Source organism: Oncorhynchus keta, chromosome 22 (assembly GCF_023373465.1).
Source record: "Oncorhynchus keta strain PuntledgeMale-10-30-2019 chromosome 22, Oket_V2, whole genome shotgun sequence".
Classification (NCBI taxonomy): Eukaryota; Metazoa; Chordata; class Actinopteri; order Salmoniformes; family Salmonidae; genus Oncorhynchus; species Oncorhynchus keta.
This window is the reverse complement of record NC_068442.1, coordinates 39,274,160-39,297,093: the sequence shown is the minus strand read 5'-3', so window position 1 is coordinate 39,297,093 and position 22,934 is coordinate 39,274,160. Positions and strand designations below refer to the sequence as shown.

General features: G+C 40.1%; 1 protein-coding gene across 4 annotated transcripts in view; it reads left to right on the top strand.

Annotated features, from left to right (window-relative positions):
* The first annotated feature begins 5,826 nt into the window (after positions 1-5,826).
* Positions 5,827-22,934, top strand: part of LOC118401467 (cAMP-specific 3',5'-cyclic phosphodiesterase 4C-like) — a 124,306-nt gene continuing 107,198 nt past the window's right edge. For 2 of the 4 annotated variants that reach the window (XM_035798992.2, XM_035798989.2), the window contains exons 1-3: positions 5,827-5,992; positions 17,116-17,184; positions 21,637-21,695. In XM_035798992.2, coding sequence (XP_035654885.1) covers positions 21,648-21,695 — 48 coding nt within the window. In that variant the 5' untranslated portion in view covers positions 5,827-5,992; positions 17,116-17,184; positions 21,637-21,647. The remainder of the gene's footprint in view (positions 5,993-17,115; positions 17,185-21,636; positions 21,696-22,934) is intronic. The other 2 variants (XM_035798991.2, XM_052475184.1) reach the window with 2 other exon arrangements.

Here is a 22,934-nt window from a genome sequence, read left to right as displayed (position 1 = left end):
GGTGGGGCAGGCTAGCAGAAAATAGGAGCATTGCACCATGATTGGCTCAGCATTGCACCGTGATTGGTTCACTGTTCTGTCACTCATGGGGACACTACATCACCCAGGATAGACATCAAGAATATGAGCCCTTTGGGTGCTGCCATGGAGTTACATTAGAAGTGCCCTTCCAATAAGGCTCAAGATCATTGGCCACGGATAAAATGACGTCAAATCACATTATATCTACAGTAGCTTTGATTAGACTGATCATGTCAACATCTTACTTTCAAAATCTTAGCTAGCAGTCATCATGATAAACCAAGTAGACAATCTACTGGCAAATCCTTTTTAATCCTTGTCATGTGAAGAGAAATAATGATGATAAATAATAGATCAAATGTATCAGTGCTCAACCGCCATTGGACATAAATATTACACAATAAGTTGGAAATCGCAAATTCAACAATGAGTTGTAAGGAAGGAATCGGTGACAGTGGCAAACCGCAAGCATTGCACCTGGGATGTCAGACTTGGAAAATACTTTTTGAACAGTCATCCAACTCGGAATTGTAAATCTCTTTCTTTGATGACAAAAATTTGCCAACTGAAGGACCGCCACACACAACAAGGTGAGTCCAACAATGTCTTATATGCTGCTGCATAAATGATGTAATATGCCAGGGAGATATGGTCAGCCATATCAGCTATGTTTTTTAAAAAGGCAGTAAACGAGGCTGAATTAATTGTTTCGTTGCCAGACAAGGCTCCGCTGATAGCCAGGGGTAGTGGTGGTAAGGATTCACTCCATTGTGCTGGAAAGAAATCTCTGCTGATTGGACAGCTTTATGTAGGCCCTAACAATTGGTGGGCACCGCTTGATGCCGTTATAATACAATTAATGTATTGTTTAGTGGCTTTGCTGGCATGCATCCCAAAACATTTTCTTTGTTGAGTTTGCCGCACCAAGATTTACATGCTAAAATCGCCACTGTCGAGGTCTAACTCATGGGAACGTAGTGTCCCCATGATTGACAAAACACTGAGCCAATAATGGCCAAATCGGTTCATAGTTTCTGCTGGCTTGCCCCACCACCACAGAAAGCACAGAGCTAGGCTGAAACACCTGCATTTAGAAGCTGCCTTACTCAAGAAAACAAAAAAGAAACCATGTTTGTATGCGGCTTTGTTAATTCAATTATATATTTTTTTACATTGTTTCCAAACTGATTTGTGACATGTTTTAATGCCAAAATAACATGCAAAACAGGCATGCCCCCACCCAAAACAATAACATATATTTAATTTTTTGTTAAAAATATGGGGCTCAAAACAGGTGGGGCCCTGAATGACGGTTCGCCACTGGGCACGTTTGCTATTTAACGCAACAGTTTTTGTAGAGTTCGTTAGAGTTGAAAATACACTGAACTGTTTTTTATTCCGTACATGAAAATGTATTCTTTATGCAGATTTTTTAATAGTCGCATGAGAATCTGTCGCCAATTGGATGGAAACCTAGCTAGTGATTATTTTCTCAGACAATGCTGCTTTATTTAGGTATGTTGTCTGTATTTTTAGGAATTCAATTGATGTTTTTCAAATAATTTTAAACAGTAGATACTAAACAATAGCTGACGCATTAAGAAAGTTATGTGAATGGACGTTTGAAGGATTTTAATTGTTTTGTAGAATAATTATGTCACGCTCGCTATCCTCAAACTCCCTGTCATAAATCGACCAAGGCGCAGCGTGCATGTAGTTCCACATCTTTTAATGAAAGTGAAACCGAAACAACCAAAAACTTGACCGCAAAACTTGACTCTAAAAGGGGAGGGTCCGGGTGGGCCTTCTTTACGGCGGCGGCTCGGGTGCGGGACGTGGACCCCGCTCCACCTCAGTCTTGGCCCACTTAGGTGGCGCCTCTGGAGCGGGGACCCTCACCCTCATAGAGGATGCCTCTGGACTGAGGGGCGCCTCTGGACTGAGGGGCTGCGATTCTGGCAGCTCCGGAGTGAAGGGCGGCTCCGGTGTGAAGGACGGCTCTGGCGGCTCTGGACTGACTTAGGTAGCCTTTTCCTACCTGTGTTTTGTGGGTAATTATTTTTCTGTGTGTGTTTGTGTGCACCTCGGTTGCGTCACGTTCTTTGCTGTTTACCTGTTTGTTTTTTGGTTGTTTCGGTTTCACTTTCATTAAAAGGGTGCCATTAAAAGGGCGCCGGAGCCGCCCTCCTGTCCGGCAGCTCCAGACTGACGGGCGGCTCCGGACTGACAGGCGGCTCCGGACAGGAGGGCGGCTCCGGACAGGAGGGCGGCTACCAAAACATTGGACTCAGATGCAGATTTGTTATCGGGGATGATCCAGTTTCAGATCATAACAAAATATGAATATGCCTGTATGTAAATATGAAATGATCCAATACTAACACTCCTTTAATGCAGGGTCCTCTGGAGCCCCATCATCAACCTTGACAGTGACTCCAATGAAGGCAACCACCAGGAATACCTCAACATTGTCTGTCACCATCCCCACAGTGGCCCCTGCCATGCCAACCAGTAGTACAAGTTCATCAGTCAGTGAAGCACCTAATACAGATCCTACTGGTGACACTAGAGTCCCAATGGAATCATCAACTTCATCACCTGCAACTGAGCCTTCCCAATACTCTCAGCCACTAACTCCATCACAATCATCCAATGGCAGCACCACCACACAAACCTATACAGGTTTTACAGCTGACACTACTATGAATCAGACCCTAACTGGAATAGTTGGTTATGACTCAACATCCTCAATCTTCTCATCAACTTTGTTGACAGGGAACATGAGCTCAAGCACAGGTGTGTGTTTCACATGAAAATAATTGATATATTATTGAATTAATCAAATTAATAATCCTTGCAGACAATGAGTCTTAGTGGTAAAGCAAACTGTTACCAGTGGACACATAGGTTCTGTTGTAATTAAGCTTTCAAGAGAACAGCATGTTCATGTTTCAGAAATGCCACCTGATTTAATAGATTCAATTTACTTTTAAGAGAACTGATTTATATATTTTTGTAACCATACTTTATCACTGTTATTCATTCTTTAGCCTTAGAAAGTGATGGGAGACATGTCTTATCAAGGAGTCCGGGCCTCGTAGCAGTCCTCTGCATATTCCGCATCTGTCTGGGTCTTCTGCTGGCTGTTGGAATTGCAAAGCTCATTACTCCCAGAGGTTCATCATTTCAGAGGCTTGAAGATGTGCCATTGGTGAATTGATTTTGTATTGGTGGTATAGATATTGCATGCAAAAGAGCTTCCTGTTCAATGAACAGGACATTCGGATATAGAAGTGACAGAAGAAAAGCTGTTTAACGCACAGGAAAAGTCATGTAAGCCAACATGTGTTCTTTAACACATGAGAATTGGGCCAGTTTATCAGATAATTGACATTGATGATCAATTCTATGCAAAGATGGTTTCTTTTTTAAATTATGTGCTTTAGACACTTTGTGCTCCAGTCTTTTGTCTCAAATGCAATGCATTCAAAAGGTACAAATCTTTGAATCCAAATTAATTGTAAATCTTCCTTTTAATTCCTATTTTCAGGGCAAAATAAATGAAGAGTCTCCATTTGCCCGTTACCCTGAAAAACAATTCTGAAAGAAAACACATCATGAGAGAAAGTATTCTATTTGGGGTTCAGACAATGTTGTTCATGAGGACGTGTCACTCACCATCATGTTTATGTTCCTGTTTTTGTTTGTTTATTTTGTCTGGCTGCTGGATAGTGACGTGTGTTTGAAGGAAGTCAGTATAGGCACTAAAAGCAATCCTGTGATGTGGTAAAGAATATCTCCTCCCAGGTTGGTCAGCAGCATACTGAAGTCGATCGTTGGTACTGTTCATTCACAGGTGGATGGATGCATCAAGGAACTGAATACAGAAGATGCACAGACAATGTCTGCGTTTACACAGGTAGCCCAATTCTGATCTTTTGCCATTTTTTTTGCGAAAGATCTGATTTGTCAAAAATACCAATTATTGGCACAATATCAGAATTGGTCTGCCTTTATAAACACAGCCAATGTGTCAGGTATCATTAGAAAAAAAGCTATGAAAAAAGCTATAATAAAGCCAAATTCTCTGTTTCTTGAAAAGACTATGACAAACAGGCCTAATTTTTGTATGGGTTGAAATAAATAAATGATTGCATTGAATTGTGTTCTCTTTTTCTCCAGATGAGATGTGTTATATATTGGATCAAGATACAATGAGTATAAAAACATTAAGAACACCTGCTCTTTCCATGACATAGACTGACCAGGTGAATCCAGGTGAAAGCTATTATTGATGTCACTTGTCAGTGTAGATGAAGGGGAGGAGACAAGTTAAAGAATTATTTTTTAAGTCTTGAGCCACCAGAGACATGGATTGTGTATGTGTGAGGGTGAATGAGGAAGACAAAAGATTTGTGTCTTTGAATGGGGTAAGGTAGAAGCTGCTAGGCTCACCGTTTGTGTCAAGAACTGCAATGTTGCTGGGTTTTTCATGCTTAACAGTTTCCCATGTGTATCAAGAAAGGTCCACCACCCAAAGGACACCCAGCCAACTTGACAACTGTGGGAAGCATTGGAGTAAACATGGGCCAGCATCCCTGTGGAACACTTTCGACACCTTGTGGAGTCCATGCTGTTCTGAGGGCAAAAAGTGTGTTCATAATGTTTGCTATACTCAGTGTATGTCAGCTAGTAAATTAGTTATCCGGATTGTCACAGCGGTCTAAGGCACTGCATCTCAGTACAAGACGCGTCAGTATAGTACCTGGTTCGAATCCAGGCTGTATCACATCTGGCGTGATTGGGAGTTCCATAGGGCAGCGCACAATTGGCCCAGCGTTGTCCGGGTTTGGCCTGAGTAGGCCGCCATAGTAAATAAGGATTTGTTCTTAAACTGACTTGCCTAGTTAAATAAAAGTAGAAATATCAATCAAATGTATTTATAAAGCCCTTTTTACATCAGCTGATGTCACAAAGTGCTCTATATATATTATCTTATGATTAGTGGTAGGGTTATATTATTTTAAGATCATTTTTAGTGAACCACATAAACAGCCAGGCAGTGGGCTTATTTTTAGACTTGTTTACCTGTAAACTAAAGTAGGTCGGATGCCAGCCGGGAAAATTGACAATAATAGACCACTTTCTCAATAAACTCCAGGCTTGTCATTGACAAGACAGTGAAATTAAAGAGATAAAATAATTAGTTGAACTCGTCACTACGCAACAAAGTTTTCACTTTTCAGAAGCAACAAAGTTGCCATCCCATCATTTGGTTGAACAGCGTGTCCCGCTTGGTTGCACGCAATGACATATAAACCCTGCCTTGCTATCGATATATGTTGGCCATTAACAGGCTTTGAAGCCGTCAGTCGGCCATATTGCCACTCCCCAGTAGTCTTCCATAGGAATGAAAGGAATTCTACAGTATTTACATTACATGTATTTAAGTAACTATCTTTTTTGTTGAATTGGGGACAGTAACATTAGTAAAATACATACAATTATACTTTAATTATTTAATTTGTTTAAATGTTTAGCTCACATAATATACTTTAAAAGTATGCATTAAGTTGTCTGTAATATAATACATGTGTAAAAAACGAATGTAGACATTAATACGTGCATTTCTGGAGCTTCAAAAATATATTTTTTTATACTGGTGGGGGAGTGCCAAGATGGAGGCGCAATGGCCTCAACCCAGCGCCCCAAATAGTTATCTAGTATATATATAAATCGTTGGTTGCACGCTTACATTGTTTACATCCACAAACATTTCCTGGCATGTGACTAAATCAACGTCATTCTCAACGAAAGCAGCATTCACGGAGTTTGAAGTCTAAGTAAAAGCAATAAAATGTATGATAAAGACAACGACCTTCAATGACGAGACCAGAACTAAATATTCCTTCATAACCTGCAATTGCCGTGGGTTTCTTCTCTAAATACTCAAGAAGTCGAGCGACCAAAGGTAAGAAAGTGAAACTTTTCAAAGATGTTTCTCGACGGCGCGAGACTTTAAAAAGTAACACCTACATTTCGAAAACAGGCAGTGAAATGTGTGATTTGTATTCGATAAGGAACTAAATCAAATGGCTATTGAATATACTTTTTATTTAAAAAAAAAAGTTTTTACTTCATGTGTATGGGGAATTGGCTCCACAATGGCTGTTTTTAATCACTTTTCATTTCAAAATATGTCTTCCACTCTCTGAAGATTGGCCTTCTTGCCTTAATCAATTCTAGCAGGTGGAGTCACTTATGTGTCTTGTTTTCTTTATCCAGTTGTTTATATTTAATCAACATTCTCATGGTATTTAAATGCGATTGTAAATATAGATATATAGGTCCAATAATTCATTCGTATCTTTATTTTTATATATATACACGATTATTTCTTGGTGTACATTAATTACGCATCAGTGGTCGTATATTTATAGCAGCCTAGTGAAATCTAATTTATTTCGAAACTTGTCTTCAGAAAACTTATCCTTTCATATCTGTCCCTTCCATGTAACTTGGGCCACATTATTTGCCAGGCTACTTTAATGTAAGAGATTCTGTTAAATTCAGAGACTTTAGATTGTGCTAGCAAAATTAACATGGATGATTATATTTGGCAATATGTTTGTTTGAAGACTGTTTAGATTGTGTACTGAACGTAATACATTTTTATGAACAGCTCATAAGTGCTTTTTTGAAATCAGACATTATCATATGAATTTGGAAGGTATTTCTCAAAAACATTTATACATTCTCCCACTCCTCTTTATCTCCCTGTCTTTCTGTTCAACTGTCTGCTTCCTTTTGATCTCTATTTCCCTCTGTCGTTCTCTTGCTCCATCTTGTACTCACTCACTCACTCACTCACTCACTCACTCACTCACTCACTCACTCACATTGTAGTAATCTTATCGAGAGCGACTTAGTTAGTGCTGCATTCATCTTAAGATACTTTGAGGAAAAATGTACTTATGACCAGCAAAGTCAGAGCTAGGGGGCGAGTGTTAGTTCACAAAATTTCTGCGGATTGATTATAAACAGAAGGTCCTCAGCCTCTGCTGGAGTTTGTATGCAGTGCAAAGAAACTAAAGCCAACATTTGTAACCTATTGTAACCCTGTGTCCCATTCAGGATATTTTATTGTAGCTATTCTGATCATTTTGTGATGGGTATGCAGTGTGGGCAGCATGGTCTGTGGTATGCCCCTGTGCATCCTGTAGAAACATTTCACATTGGGTCACATACAGTTGAAGTTGGACGTTTACACACACCTTAGCCAAATACACTTAAACTCAGTTTTTCACAATTCCTAACATAAAAATTCCCTGTCTTGGGTCAGTTAGGATCACCACTTTATTTTAAGAATGTGAAATGTCAGAATAATAGTAGAGAGAGTGATTATATTTCAGCTTTTATTTCTTTCATCACATTCCCAGTGGGTCAGAAGTTTACATACATTCAATTAGTATTTGGTAGCATTGCCTTTAAATTGTTTAACTTGGGTCAAATGTTTCAGGTAGCCTTCCACAAGCTTTCCACAATAAGTTGGGTGAATTTTGTCACATTCCTCCTGACAGGGCTGGTGTTACTGAGTCAGGTTTGCAGGCCTCCTTGCTCGCACACGCTTTTTCAGTTCTGCCCACAAATTTTCTATAGGTATGAGGTCAGGGCTTTGTGAGGGCCACTCTAAAACCTTGACTCTATAAGCCATTTTGCCACAACTTTGGAAGAAAAAAATAAATTTGTGCACAGATGCACCTTGTGCTCAGTACAAAAGGCCACTAAAATGTGCAGTTTTGTCACAATGTACAATGCCACAAATGTCTCAAGTTTTGAGGGAGTGTGAAATTGGCATGCTGACTGCAGGAATGTCCACCAGAGCTGTTGCCAGAGAATTGAATGTTCATTTCTCCACCATAAGCTGCCTCCAACATCATTTTAGAGAATTTGGCAGTACGTCCAACCAGCCTTACAACCACTTGTAACTACGCCAGCCCAGGGACCTCCACATCTTTCTTCTTCACCTGTGGGATCATCTGAGGGGGGTTGGTATTTCTGTCTGTAATAAATCCCTTTTGTGGGAAAAACAACTCATTCTGATTGGCTGGGACTGGCTCCCCAGTGTGTGGGGCCTGGCTGCTAATGTGGGTTCCCCGATGCCCTCCCAGGTGCTGCACCCCTGCCCAGTCATGTGAAATCCATAGATTAAGGCCTAATCAATTTATTTCAAATGACTGATTTCATTATGTGAACTGTAACTCAGTATAATCTTTGAAATTGTTGCATGTTTGTTTTATATTTTTGTTCAGTAAAGGATGCATTTTTGTTCAGTAAAGGATGGTAGTCTTCTGAGAAAGACTACTGACATTGACTCGGTACCAGCACTCCTTGATTTGAAAGATTACCTTGCGTGTCCTTTAGATGGGGGGCTACTACTACTTTTCAACAGATTTTCCCATTAACCAGCAAACAAAAGATGCAGTCTGAGCTTAACTGCTTGATTAGTGGATATTTGCAAAACTGATGCCCAAATATGCGCTGTTTGTAGTTTGGCAACCTGTGTGACAGTCTAGATGTTTAATGAAGAGAGAAATGTATTTGGTTTCACCATCATTGGAGCTACAGTATCAGATGACGTTAGCAGACAGACACTACTTGGAAATGGATGTCAAACACAAAACTGCAGGCTTTAATTTGATACAGAGATGTAAATGTGGGAAACTAAACAATATACAGTGACTACAGAAAGTATTCACACTCCTTTTTCAAAATTGAGTTGTATTACAGCCTGAATTGAAAATGTATTACATTTAGATTGTGTCACTGGCCTACGCACAGTACCCCATAATTACAGTGGAATTGTGTTTTTAGAAAGTTTTACAAATGAATATAAAATGAAAAGCTGAAATGTCTTAGGTCAATAAGTATTCAAACCCCTTTGTTATGGCATGCCTAAATAAGTTCAGGAGTAAACATTTGCTTAACAAGTCACATAATAAGTTGCATAGACACATAGTGTTTAACATTGTTTTTTTTAATCAATACCTAATCTCTGTACCCCACACATACAATTATCTGTAAACTCCCTCAGTCAAGTAGTGAATTTCAAACACAGATTCAACAACCATGGAGGTTTTCCAATGCCTCGCAAAGAAGGCACCAAATGGTAGATGGATTTTAAAAAACAGACATTGAATATCCATTTGAGCATGGTGAAGTTATTAATTACACTTTGGATGGTGTATCAATACATCTATTCACAACAAAGATACAGGTGTCCTTCCTAACTCAGTTGCCAGAAATGAAGTAAACCGCTCAGGGATTACACCATGAGGCCAATGATGACTTTAAAACATTTATAGAGTTTAATGGCTGTGATAGGAGTAAACAACATTGTAGTTACTTCACAATACTAACCTAAATGAGAGAGTGAAAAGAAGGAAGCCTGTACAGAATACAAATATTCCAAAACATCCATCCTGTTTGCAACAAGGCACTAAAGTAAAACTGTCCAAAAATTTGGCAAATAAATTCATTTTATTTGTCAAAGTGTTATGTTTGGGGCAAATCCAAAACAACACATCACTTAGTACCGCTCTTCATATTTTCATGCAGGTGGTGGCTGCATCATGTTGTCATCGGCAAGGGAGGTTTTTTTTAGGATAAAAAATAAACTAAATTGAGCTAAACACAGGCACAATCCTAGAGGAAAACCTCATTGTCTGTTATCCAACATACTGGGAGACAAATGAACTTTCCACAGGACAATAACCTAAAACACAAAGCCAAATATACACTGGAGTTGCTTACCAGGATGATATTGAATACAGTTTTGACCTAAATCGGCTTTAAAATCTATGGCTGTCGAGGAATGATCAACATCCAACTTGACAGAGCCTGACATTTTTTTAAAATAATAATGTGCAAACCCAGGTGTGCAAAGCCAGAAAGACTCACAGCTGTAGTTGCTGCCAAGGGTGTGAATACTTATGTCAATTAGGTATTTTGGTATTTATTTTTCTATATATTACCAATTCCTAAAAACATGTTTTCACTGTCATTATGGGTATTGTGTGTGTAGATGATGGGAGAGGGGGGAAAAACTAATTTTGAATTTAGGCTGTAACACAACAAATGTGGAATAAGTCAAGGGGTATGAATACTTTCTGAAGGCACTATAAATGCTAGGTACGATAACTTTATTTTACATAACTTCCGTGGCATAGTATGGAGGGCACTGTTTAGAACATGGTAATTTCAGTGCCAATCTTAGGGTGTTGCTGCTTATGTTGTCTTATCACTATCTTTCACAGCCCAAACTTTATGATACACATGCATCTTTTGCATAGGGACAATTCTATTTGACTTTAAACCTTAATGATATTGGGATTGGCTTGGCTAACTTAGTTCAACCAACATTTGTATCTATCCTTAGTAGTCGTACAGTATCCAAAAAGGATGTGAATGTTTGTCCTGCTTATAAGTCAAGACATTGTGCATGTTTTGCAGTTCTTATCACCGTCTTCTAAAGGTTTGACATGCTGAGGTTAGCCCTGTTAGGAATTAACAAACATATCTGCTATGAAACAGTGGTGTGCGTCACTACGCAGAGAACTTCAAAAGAGTTCCTTTGTGTATTTTTATGACACCTGATTGTGGATGTTAATATGGGGCCTGTGCAGTTGTTATAAGTGGTAAAGAGAGAGCATGGTTAATATTTAAGAGTGTGTTCAGTGAAGGGATGGGCACGAGTACTCGAACGGACGTCAAAGCTCGATCTTTAACCATCTTTAATACTGTACAACTATTTGGTGAAATGTGCTTTGTGGCTGCCTGACCTGGCAAGTGAAATTTTGTCTTGAAGACAAAATGTATTTGCTTTGACTCTAGTGTTCCATTTGTACTTGTTGATTTGCGGGTCACAACAAAAGAAGCCAAGCATCACACAGATCCTCTCCCTAAAATCCCTTTCCCCTTCATGTCTCATTTACTCAATTGTGTTCCGACTGCGCACACACAAGCTCCTGTTTGGCCTACAGAAATAAATGTCTATAAAAAAGTATCAAACTGATGGGATACACAAGCTATATTCTTTGCTAAATGAAAACAGTTTTATCAGAAATTCAAAATGGACTGGTTGATTGAAGTAGGAAAATGTCTTCCAATAAAAAACTGCAGTTTTTGAATAATTGCGGGAAGTCTATTTTTCGATGTCATGGCCGTAATTCATCATCATGCAGTGTACAATGTGGAATTGTTAATCCATTTAGAAAATTCCAAAGAACTGGCAGAATAAACTCAATTCAAAGTCTCTATATTGAAAAGAAGAAGGATTTTAGTTTGTAACCCTGAATTTTTTTTTTTTATTATTATTTTTTTCTTTCTTTCAACTTGCCAAATTGAGCCCCGTTTCAAGTGATCACTCTTTGAGAATAACTGTTCAACTCGAGATGCACATCACTTTGCAATGGCAACTTTTTTCATTTGGAAAAATATTTTGTTCTATTTTATTCTGATACATAATGTTTTTTTTACTATAAAATGTATTTTTTGACTATGATAAGTGCTCCGGAAATCAGATTGTCTTGTCTGCTAAATTAATAAAGCAAGGCTATGCCATTGCACAGGCATAGGCTTCTACAAGCAAGCGCCACAGCTGGGGTTACTGCCTTTTTGAAGATTGGGTTCCACGACAACCAGTTGATATTAAGATTTCAATAAATTAATCTTAAGTGGCACTTGCATTTTTATTGACTGAATATACCATAGTGGCCAGTTTATTAGGTACACCCATCTAGTACTGGGTCGGACCACCTCCCTGTAGCCATGAAAGGATGCACCTGGTCAGCAACAATGTTCAGATACGCCGTGGCATTCAAACGTTACTCAATTGGTATCAAGGGACCTAACGTGTGTCAGAAAAACATAACAACGCCACCAGCCTGTACCCTTGACAGCAGGCAGGATGGGGCCATGGACTCATGCTGCTGACATCAAATCCTCACTCTGCCATCAGCATGATGTAACAGGAACCGAGATTTGTCGAAACAGGCAATAATTTTCCACTCCTCAATTGTACATTGTTGGTGATCGCGTGGTGACTAGAGCCACTTTTCTTGTTTTTAGCTGATAGGGGTGGAACCTGGTGTGGCCGTCTGATGCAATAGCCCATCTGTGACAAGGACCGCCGAGTTGTGGGTTCCGAGATGTCATTCTGCACACCACTGTCGTACTGTGCCGTTCATTTCTTGTTGTGGCCCGCCTGTTAGCTTGCACGATTCTTGCCATTCTCCTTTGAGTTCTCGCTTTAACGAGCTGTTTTTGCCAAAAGGACTGCTGCTGACTGGATTTTTTTGTTTGTCTGTCACACCATTCTCTAGACACTGTTGTGTGTGAAAAGACCAGGAGGCTGGCCGTCTCTGAGATACTAGAACCACCTTGCCTGGCACCGACGATCATACCATGGTCCAAGCTGCTTAGGTAATTAGTTTTGCCCATTCTAACGTTCAATCGAACAGTAACTGAATTCCTCGATGCCGTTCTGCCTGTTAGAAGAATGGAACCGGAGGTGATGGCTGCCGTTTTTACGTGCTCCTATGTTGTACATAATGGTTCTGCTACCGGCTCTTATGACCGAAAAGAGCTTCTGGGTATCAGAACAGCAATTACTCACCTCGGACGGGTTTAATACTTTTTCTTTATTGAGTCTGACGCTAAAGATTTACTGCTGCTCCTGGACCATGCCCAAATCCCTGTCCTTTGCATGAAGAGAAGACTGGGATACAGAGACCACGGTTCTGGTTGATGGGTGAGAATAAGTTGGCGAGTGGGTAACCCGCCTCTACCATCCGTCATATTGGCCAACATGCAATCACTGGAGAATAAACTGGATGAGCTCCGTTCCAGACTATCCTACAAAAGGGACATTAAACTGTAATATCTTATGTTTCACAGAGCTGTGGCTGAACAATGACATGGATAATATACAGTTGGCTTGGTTTTCTGTGCATCGGGAAGACGAGGGGGGATGTCTATTTGTCAATAATAGCTGGTGCGCAATCTCTAATATTAAAAGTCTAGAGGTTTTGCTCGCCTGAGGTAGTGTGGTACTCTATTTACCAAGAGAGTTCTCATCTATATATTTTTTGTAGCTGTCTATTTAGCACAACAAACTGATGCTGGCACTAAGACCGCACTCAACGAGCTGTATAAGGTCATAAGCAAACAAGAAAATGCTCATCCAGAAGTGGTGCTAAGTGGCGCTCCTAGTGGCCAGGGACTTCAATGCAGGCAAAGTTAAATCTGTTTTACCTAATTTCTACCAGCATGTCACATGTGTGCAACCAGAGGAAAAAAAAACTCTAGGCAACCTTTACTCCACACACAGAGACATGTACCAAAGCTCTGCCTTGCCCTCCATTTGGCATATCTGACCATAAATTCTATATATCTCCTGCTTAGAAGCAAAAACTAAAGCAGGAAGTACCAGTGACTCGCTCAATATGGAAGTGGTCAGATGATGCGAATGCTAAGCTACAGGACTGTTTTGCTAGCACATACTGGAATATGCTCTGGGATTCATCCAGTAGCCTTGAGGAGCATACCACATCAGTCACCGGCTTCATTAATAAGTGCATCGATGATGTCATCCCCATAGTGACCATACGTACATACATACCCCAACCAGAAGTCATGAATTTCAGACAAGAGGCGACTCGGGGATGCCGGCCTAATAGGCAGGGTTGCAAAGAAAAAGCCATATCTCAGACTGGCCAATAAAATTTAATATTAAGATGGGCAAAAGCGCACAGACACTGTACAGGGGAACTCTGCCTAGAAGGCCAGTATCCCGGAGTCACCTCTTCACTATTGATGTTGAGACTGGTGGTTTGCGGGTGCTATTTAATGAAGCTGCCAGTTGAGGACTTGTGAGCCATCTGTTTCTCAAACTAGACAATTTAATGTACTTGTCCTCTTGCTCAGTTGTGCACCGGGGCCTCCCACTCTTTCTATTCCGGTTAGTGCCAGTTTGCGCTGTTCTGTGAAGGGAGTAGTACACAGCGTTGTACGAGATCTTCAGTTTCTTGGCAATTTCTCACATGAAATAGCCTTCATTTCTCAGAACAAGAATATACTGACGAATTTCAGAAGAAAGATCTTTGTTTCTGGCCATTTTGAGCCTGTAATCAAACTTACAAATGCTGATGCTCCAGATACTCAACTAGTGTAAAAAAGAACAGTTGTATTGCTTCTTTAATCAGAACAACAGTTTTCAGCTGTGCTAACATAATTGCAAATGGGTTTTCTAATGATCAATTAGCCTTTTTAAATTATACTAGAATCAGCTAATACAACGTGCAATTGGAACACAGGAGAGATGGTTGCTGATAATAAGCCTCTGTACGTATTCCATTAAAAATCTGAAATTTTTCTGCTTCAATAGTCATTTACAACATTAACAGTGTCTACACGGTATTTCTGATCAATTTTATGCTATTTTAATGGACAAAAGCTAATTTTTCCTTTCAAAAACAAGGACATTTCTAAGGACCCCAAACATTTGAACAATATTGTACGTTTCAAGCAAACCACACAGTTCCTGTGCCCAAGAACGCTAAGGTAACCTGCCTAAATGACTCTCACCACGTCTTTAGCCATGAAGTGCTTTGAAAGGCTGGTCATGGCTCACATATTTTTTTTCTTTATTTAACTAGGCAAGTCAGTTAAGAACAAATTCTTATTTTCAATGACTGCCTAGGAACAGTGGGTTGTTCAGGGGCACAGTGCCTGTTCAGGGGCAGAATGACAGATTTGTACCTTGTCAGCTCGGGGGTTTGAACTTGCAACCTTCCGGTTACTAGTCCAATGCTCTAACCACTAGGCTACCCTGCCTATCATCCCAGAAACCCTAGACCCATTCCAATTCGCATATCACCCTGTCGCACTCAACACTGCCCTTTCCCACCTGGGCAAAAGGTGAGAATGTTATTCATTTACTACAGCGCAGCATTCAGCACCATAGTGCCCACAAAGCTCATCACTAAGCTAAGGACCTTGGGACTAAACACCTCCCTCTGCAACTGGATCCTGGACTGCTCCCAGGTTGTAAGGGTAGGCAATAACACATCTTCCATGCTGATTCTCAACACTGGTTCCCCTCAGGGATGTATGCTTAGTCCTCTCCTGTACTCCCTGTTCAGCCACGACTGTGTGGCCAAGCATGACTCTAACACCCACCATTAAGTTTGCCAACGACACAACAGTGGTAGGCCTGATCACCGACAACGATGAGAGACTATAGGGAGGAGGTCGGAGACCTGGCCGTGTGGTTCCAGGACAACAACCTCTCCCTCAATGTGAGCAAGATAAAGGAGCTGATCGTGGACTACAGGAAAAGGAGGGCCTAACACGCCCCTATTCACATCGACTGGGCTGTAGTGGAATTGGTTGAGAGCTTCAAGTTCCTTGGTGTCCACATCACCAACATACTATCATGGTCCGAAAACACCAAGACAGTTGTGAAGAGGGCACGACAATGCCTATTTCCCTCTCAGGAGACGGAAAAGATTTTGCATGGGTCCCCAGATCCTCAAAGTTCTACAGCTGCACCATCGCGGGCATCCTAACTTGTTGCATCACCTCCTGGTATGGCAACTGCTCGGCATTTGGCATTATAGCCACCCAAGCCTCTTCTACCACACGGAAGACGGTACCGGAGCGCCAAGTCTGGGTCCAAAACGCTCCTTAACAGCTTCCACCATAAGTCATTAGACTGCTGAACAATTAATCAAACCCCTACTATTACTAAGTATTCCCGCAGTTGCTACTTGCTGTGTGTTTTTTATTTGTATCTATGCATAGTCACTTTCCCTCTACCAACATGTACATATGACCTTAACTAATCTGTACCCCCGCACATTGACTAGGCACCGGTACCCCCTTTTATATAGCCTTGTTATTGTAACTTTTTAAAACTTTATGTAGTAAATATTTTCTAAACCAACAATGCAATTAAGAAAAACAACAGTGAAGGGCTTGTAAGTAAGCATTTCACGGTAACACCTGTTGTATTTGTATGTGTTGTATTTGGTGCATTGTTTTTTTTTTTTTTCTTTTCTTATAGCAGGCCACGTGACTCACTTTCTGGAGGAGCAAACCATTTTCGTGAACGGGATGGCGTACCTAACAAATGATAAATTTCCCCATATACACTCAATGGCCAGTTTGTTATCTGTAACGCTATGATAAATTAGGCATTGTTGCTCACTGTTGGTATAGGCCTTTAGATAAATGTGCACTTAGTTTTTAACCAGTGCGTGTGGACCTTTTTTTGTGTTGTAAAAAAAAATAAAAAATGTGAGTACTCGGAAATAAATCATGCGAGTACTGGAACAGTAAAAAAATGTCATGCCCTTCCCTAGTTCAGTATTAGGCATTAACTGTATTGTATTATTTAAAAGACAAGGACAGACCTTCAAAATAGATAGGCAATAGATGTCTTGTAATAAGTTGGTCTGCGTTTTGAATTCACAGTATATATGTATTTTTTTTAAGGAGTGGGGCAGTCCCATTTTTTTTTGTAAATTGTTTTTGCTTTATTGAAGAGATAATAAAATGTTGGAAAGACCTGGGAGGATGAGTCAAACGTCAGTGGGCTGGATTTGAACCCATACCGAACTCTGGCATACATGTGTTTCGGGGTCAGCGGCTGTAACCGCCGAACCACACAAGCCACATGGGATTTGCAGGTTGTCATATTGACTCTCATTCCAAGGAGTAATCAAATCACTGCATATTATGAATCATGGACAGTATTTACAGGATAACATATTGACTCACATTCCAAGGAGCAATCAAATCAATGCATATCATGAATCATAGATAGACATTATTATCATTCACTGCTATGGAAATAAGCCACATAGGTCCTATTGAAAGAGAATATTCAACTTTTTTTCACGAGGTATGTTGAGAATAAAGATATTCTGCGCTTTTATAAAATATGGATTTTCTTTTGTTGCTGTATAAGTAAAGCATGAAATATGGGACTAGAAAATGTATCGCAAACCCAACTCTGTTTGCCTCCCTCAGCTGCAGTCCTACCACACCGGGTGAAGGTGTCCCAGAGCTTCTGCCTCAATGGCTAGGCCGTCGACAGAGGTAATTATGAGTCAAAGCTGTATTCCTTCCCATCACCCCCCCTTCCCTACCTTATCGCCCTGAGAAGCTCCTTGTGCGATAATCTTGGGCGATAATCATAAAACATGAATCACAGCCGATTGTGCTGTTTGCTCTTTATTGCATCACTGGCTGTGAATTGTCTATGTGTTAATGCATTACTATCTCCGTCAAAAGTCTTGCTCAAGTATGTGTGCGATTTGTGATTGTGGGTGGACATGAAAGGCCACTGTCATAAAGCCTTATCTGTGCCTCCAGGGCATTCCTCACTCGTGACACAGGGCTCTGCGGTTCCAAACCACGCGCACACACAGCCCTCTGAACCTCTGGGGTGCAGGGTGAAATGATTTCACGAGACTAAAAGGCTCTTATGTCATCTTTGAGGTGTCAAGGAGGTTTGTTTCCTCCCATGGAGGAAAATTAAGTTATTCTATTCATTCTCGCATAATTGAATGTAAAAGAGAGGATGAGAGCTGTGAATTAATTAGGTTGAATTCATTAAGAGTTGAATTTCCTTAAGTAAATAATGGTGTTTGCACATGTAACACTAATGAGACCTCTTGACGCCACAGCTCATGTTCTCATTCTGTCGGGTTTTTCCATTCCCGCTAATGGAATCAATTATTTTGATTATGACATTTAGTCAAGGGACCTCCTGCTGATTTCCCCAGGAGGTGGAGCTGTAAGAAAGAGTGATACAAACACGCACTTAAAATAGCAACAGTATATGATCATTTACAGTGCCTTTAGAAAGTATTCACTCCCCTTGACTTATTTGACCTATTTTGTTGTTACAGCCTGAATTTAAAATTGATTAAATTGAAAGAAAAAAAATTGTCCCTGACCCATACGCAATCCCATAATGTCAAAGTGGTATTATGTTTTGGGTAATTTTTACAAATGTAATAAAAATGAAAAGCTGTAATGTCTCGAGTCAGTCCGTATTCAAAACCTTTGTTATGGCAAGCCTAAATAAGTTCAGGAATAAAGATTTCCTTAATAATTTGCATGGAATTACTGTGTGTAATAATAGTGTTTAACATACTCATGAAAAAATTAACTAATCTCTGTACCCCACATGTAAGGTCCTTCAGTCGAGCAGTGAATTTCAAACACAGCTTCAACCACAACGACCAGGGGGGTTTTCCAATGCCTCGCAAAGAAGTGCACCTATTGGTAGATGGGGAAAAATTACAAAAAAGCAGACCTTGAATATCCCTTTGAGCATGGTGAAGTTATTAATTACACTTTGGGTGTATTGATACACCATCCAGTCACAACAAAGATACAGGCGTCCTTCTTAACTCAGTTGCCGGAGAGGAAGGAAACCGATCAGGAATTTCACCTAGAAACCAATCGTGACTTAAAAAGAGTTTAATGGCTGTGATAGGAGTAAACTGAGGATGGATCAACAACATTGTAGTTACTGCACAATACTTGCCTAATTGACAGAGTGAAAGAAAAGCCTGTATAGTTAAAATATTCCAAAACATGCATCCTGTTGCAACAAAAGTAACAATGTGACAAAGCAATTAACTTTTTGTCCTGAATACAAAGTGTTATGTTTGGGGCAAATCCAATACCAAGTTCCATTTTTTTCCTTAAATCTACTTGAAAATCCAGAACATGGTTGTCTAGCAAAGATCAACAAACAAATTGACAGTGCTTGAAGAATTTTGGAAAGAATAATGGACAAATGCTGCACAATCCAGTTGTGGAAAGCTATTGGAGACTTAGCCAGCAATTACGGATGTGAGTCTTTCTGTGTAAGGTGCTAATACAAATGTTGACTCGGGTTTGAGTACTTATTTCTGTATTACATTTTTTACATTTCAATAGATTTGCATTTTTTTTATATACATGTTCACTTTGTTATTATGGGGTATTGTGTGTAGATGGGTGAGAGAATCAATTGAATACATTTTGAATTCAGGCTGTAACACAACAATGTGCAATAAGTGAATAATACTTTCTCAAGGCACTGTATGTAAATCCTGCCATTCGAAACATAGCTACCCTCAGAATGCAACAGTGGTTACAAATGCAGGTGAAGGTGCTTGCATCCTTCTGAACAGTACGGTAAGCAAATGGTTCTTATCAACCTCACTAGTGGCTGGAGGTAGTTATTGTGGAGCCCACAGGTGATCTTATCTCTCGTAACGTGTGATGACTTTATGAATCAATATGTATTTTCTGAATAAAAAGTCAGTTTCACACTCGATTACTCCTGTGGTAATGTCATCAGAAATTCAGCTGGGGGAAAACAACCTAATAAAGTCAATGACTTTGCTTTAAGGTGTTTGGTTTTGATAATAATTGGGGTGGGTGTGGGTTATTTGACTCTCGGTCTCAACCTCTCTTTTTGCATGTGGGTGGCTGTAGTGTTGTCACGATACCAGTATAACAATACCATATTTTACTAGTAAAAAAACCAACTACAAAGCAGACTAAACTCTATAGTCCTTTTATTACCTACTTTGTAAAATATTGTTTGCTATAGCTTGCTAAATAAACTGGACTCTGGGTGAAATTCAGTCCGCTTCATGTTTTGTTTCCTGTGCTTCCTTACTTCCTAAGTGCTAAACACTGTGTGGGTGTGTATGTTTGTATTGTTTGTACATTACCGCGCAGATGCGTGCGCAGTCAGTCCTCAGTGCCACTCTGTGCATAGCACTTCCCAGTGGGCCCACATGGTTTAAAGTCTCTCTGCTGTCACAAAGCCACGGCACATCAAGGGAAGTCTCACTGTCTGTACTTCCCTACTTCCCTATCTGAGCCAAAAACATGCACTGTACCAAGAACCGACAGAATGGCATACAGTGAAGCATCTGGTGTCCTCCATTACCCTGAACCATGATCTTATTATTGCCCCCACAATATATATTAATTGATTGAAGCTCAATGTTAAATTCAAATCTCCCTACCATCATATCTTAGCCAATATGACACAAATCTCTATGACAATTTGGAAATGAACTTGATTGGAGGTGAACACACTCCTCGCCTCTCATCATGAGCCGTATCTATTGCGCTGACCTACCTCAATCTAGACGTCAGGTTAAAAAGAGACTATAGCATCCATACATTTCCCATTGGACTTTAAAAAAATGCCAGATTGACAAAATTTGTAGGTGCAACAGATTTTATTACATTTATATTTTATCGCTCTCACATGCTAATTTATGTCCGCACCTACTATGTGCTTCCTGTTTGTAGCATTTCTGACCATGCTAACAGTTTAACTGCAACAACACAGCTGCTAGCATCATGCTGCCACTGCCAGTCATAAGATGTGTATGCGAACAAACCTAGGCTACTGTATATAGCTAGCTATATGGTGTTATTCATGCTGGGATTGATCAATAAATGCAGACAGATATTTTGATTAGCTACTACACCTACTCATTCAAGGGTTTTTCTTTATTTTTACAATGTTCTACTTTGTGGAATAATAGGGAAGACATCAAACAATGAAATAACACATATGGAATCCTGTAGTAACCAAAAAAGTGTTTTATATTTGAGATTATTCAAATAGCCTTGATGACAGCTTTGCGCACTCTTAGCATTCTCTCAACCAGCATCACCTGAAATGCTTTTCCAACAGTCTTGAAGGAGTTCCCACATGCTGAGCACTTGTTGGCTGCTTTTTCTTAACTCTGCGGTCCAACTCATCCAACCCATCTCAATTGGGTTGAGGTTGGGTGATTGTGGAGGCCAGGTCATCTGATGCAGCACTCCATCACTCTCCTTTTTGGTCAAATAGCCCTTACACAGCCTGGAGGTGTGTTGGGTCAATGTCATGTTGAAAAACAAATGATAGTCCCACTCGGGGCGAACCAGATGGGATGCCGCATCGCTCAAGGGACACACCGGTCTAATGTTCATTGCTCATGTTTCTTAGCCCAAGCAAGTCTCTTCTTCTTATTTGTGCCCTTTAGTAATGTTTTCTTTGCAGCAATTCGACCATGAAGGCCTGATTCACCCATTTTCCACTGAATACTTGACGTTGAGATGTGTCTGCTACTTGAACTCTGTGAAGCATTTATTTGGACTGCAATCTGAGGTGCAGTTATTGTAATGAACTTATCCTCTGCAGCAGAGGGAACTCTGGCACTTCCTGCCCTGTGGCGGTCCTCATGAGAGACAGTTTCATCATAGCGCTTGATGGCTTTTGACTGCACTTTAAGAAACTTTCAAAGTTCTTGACATTTCCGGATTGACTGACCTTCATGTCTTAGTCAGTTTTCTTTGCTTATTTAAGCTGTTCTTGCCATAATATGGACTTGGTCTTTTACCAAATAGGGCTATCTTCTATATAACACCCCTACCTTGTCATAACACAACTGATTTTCTCAAATGCATTAAAAAGGAAAGAAATTCCATAAATGAACTTGTAAAAAGTCACACCTGTTAAATTGAATTGCGTTCCAGGTGACTTCCTCATGAAGCTGGTTGAGAAAATGCCAAGAGTGTGCAAAGATGTCATTAAGGTAAGGGGTGGCTACTTTGAAGAATCTCAAATATAACATATTTAGCTTTGTTTGAATACTTTTTTTGGGTCACTACATGTTTCCATGTGTGTTATTTCATAGTTTTGATGTCTTCACTATTATTCTACAATGTAGAAAATAGTAAAAATAAAGAGAACCCTGGAATGAGTAGGTGTGTCAACTTTTGACTGGTACTGTATATACGTGATGGGATGTATAGACATTATGGACATTATATGGATAGAATATGTAGTATATCTGAAGAATACGTAGGATATAATAGAATATGTACAGCAATAGCTGAATAGGATGACCTTAACTAGAATACAGTAAGTAAACATTATTCAAGTGACCAGTGTTCCATTTAATAATGTGACTAGTGTTCCATGTCTATGTAAATAGGGCAGCAGGCTCTAAGCTGCATGGTTGAGTAACCGGGTGGTAGCCGGCTAGTGACTAAGTTCAGGGCAGGGTATGTGTCAACACACACAAATCATATGGTCCAGACGGCTTCAGCAACAAGGCACTTCAGGCATGCGCATACCTGCTCGCATTACCGTTCCAGAAGCTGTTCCAGCTATCACTGAACAGTGGGACAGTTCCAGACTTATGGAAGAAGTGGCTGAAAGTCCCAGTAAAAACAACAGGCCAAAAGAAAATAACGACTTACGCCCTGCCCTGTAGCCCTGACATCTGGACCTAATGAAATGTTTTGAAAAAATAATTAAACATTCTCTCTGGTCTCATCCCAATTAGATCCAAACCAATTGGCCTACCATGCCTCCAGGGTTGTTGTATATTGAGTTATTGGTCATTCTGAACAACATCTAAGAACATTTAGAAAAGGCAAATAGCCTCGTGAAAATTGTATTCATTGACTTCAGTAGCGAGTTTATCATCCTACCCATCTACTGGTGGATAAGCTGGTGAATTTGGATGTCAACTCTCTACTGATCACGTGGATTAACAGTTTCCTTGTGAACCGTACTCAACAAGTGAAGTTTAACTCCACCATCTCTACATCTGGAATGGTGAATACAAGGCCCCTCAAGGTTGCGTACTTTCACTGATACTGTACACAAACAATTGTCAAGCCTCTGACTCAGCCCACAAATTCTTTAAATATGCATATGACACTGCTGTTTTAGGTTTCCTTGACAGAGAACCTTTCAACAAATAAATGTTAAGAAAACAAAAGCGCTGGATTTTTTTTAACACAAACTGAACCATTTTAATGTC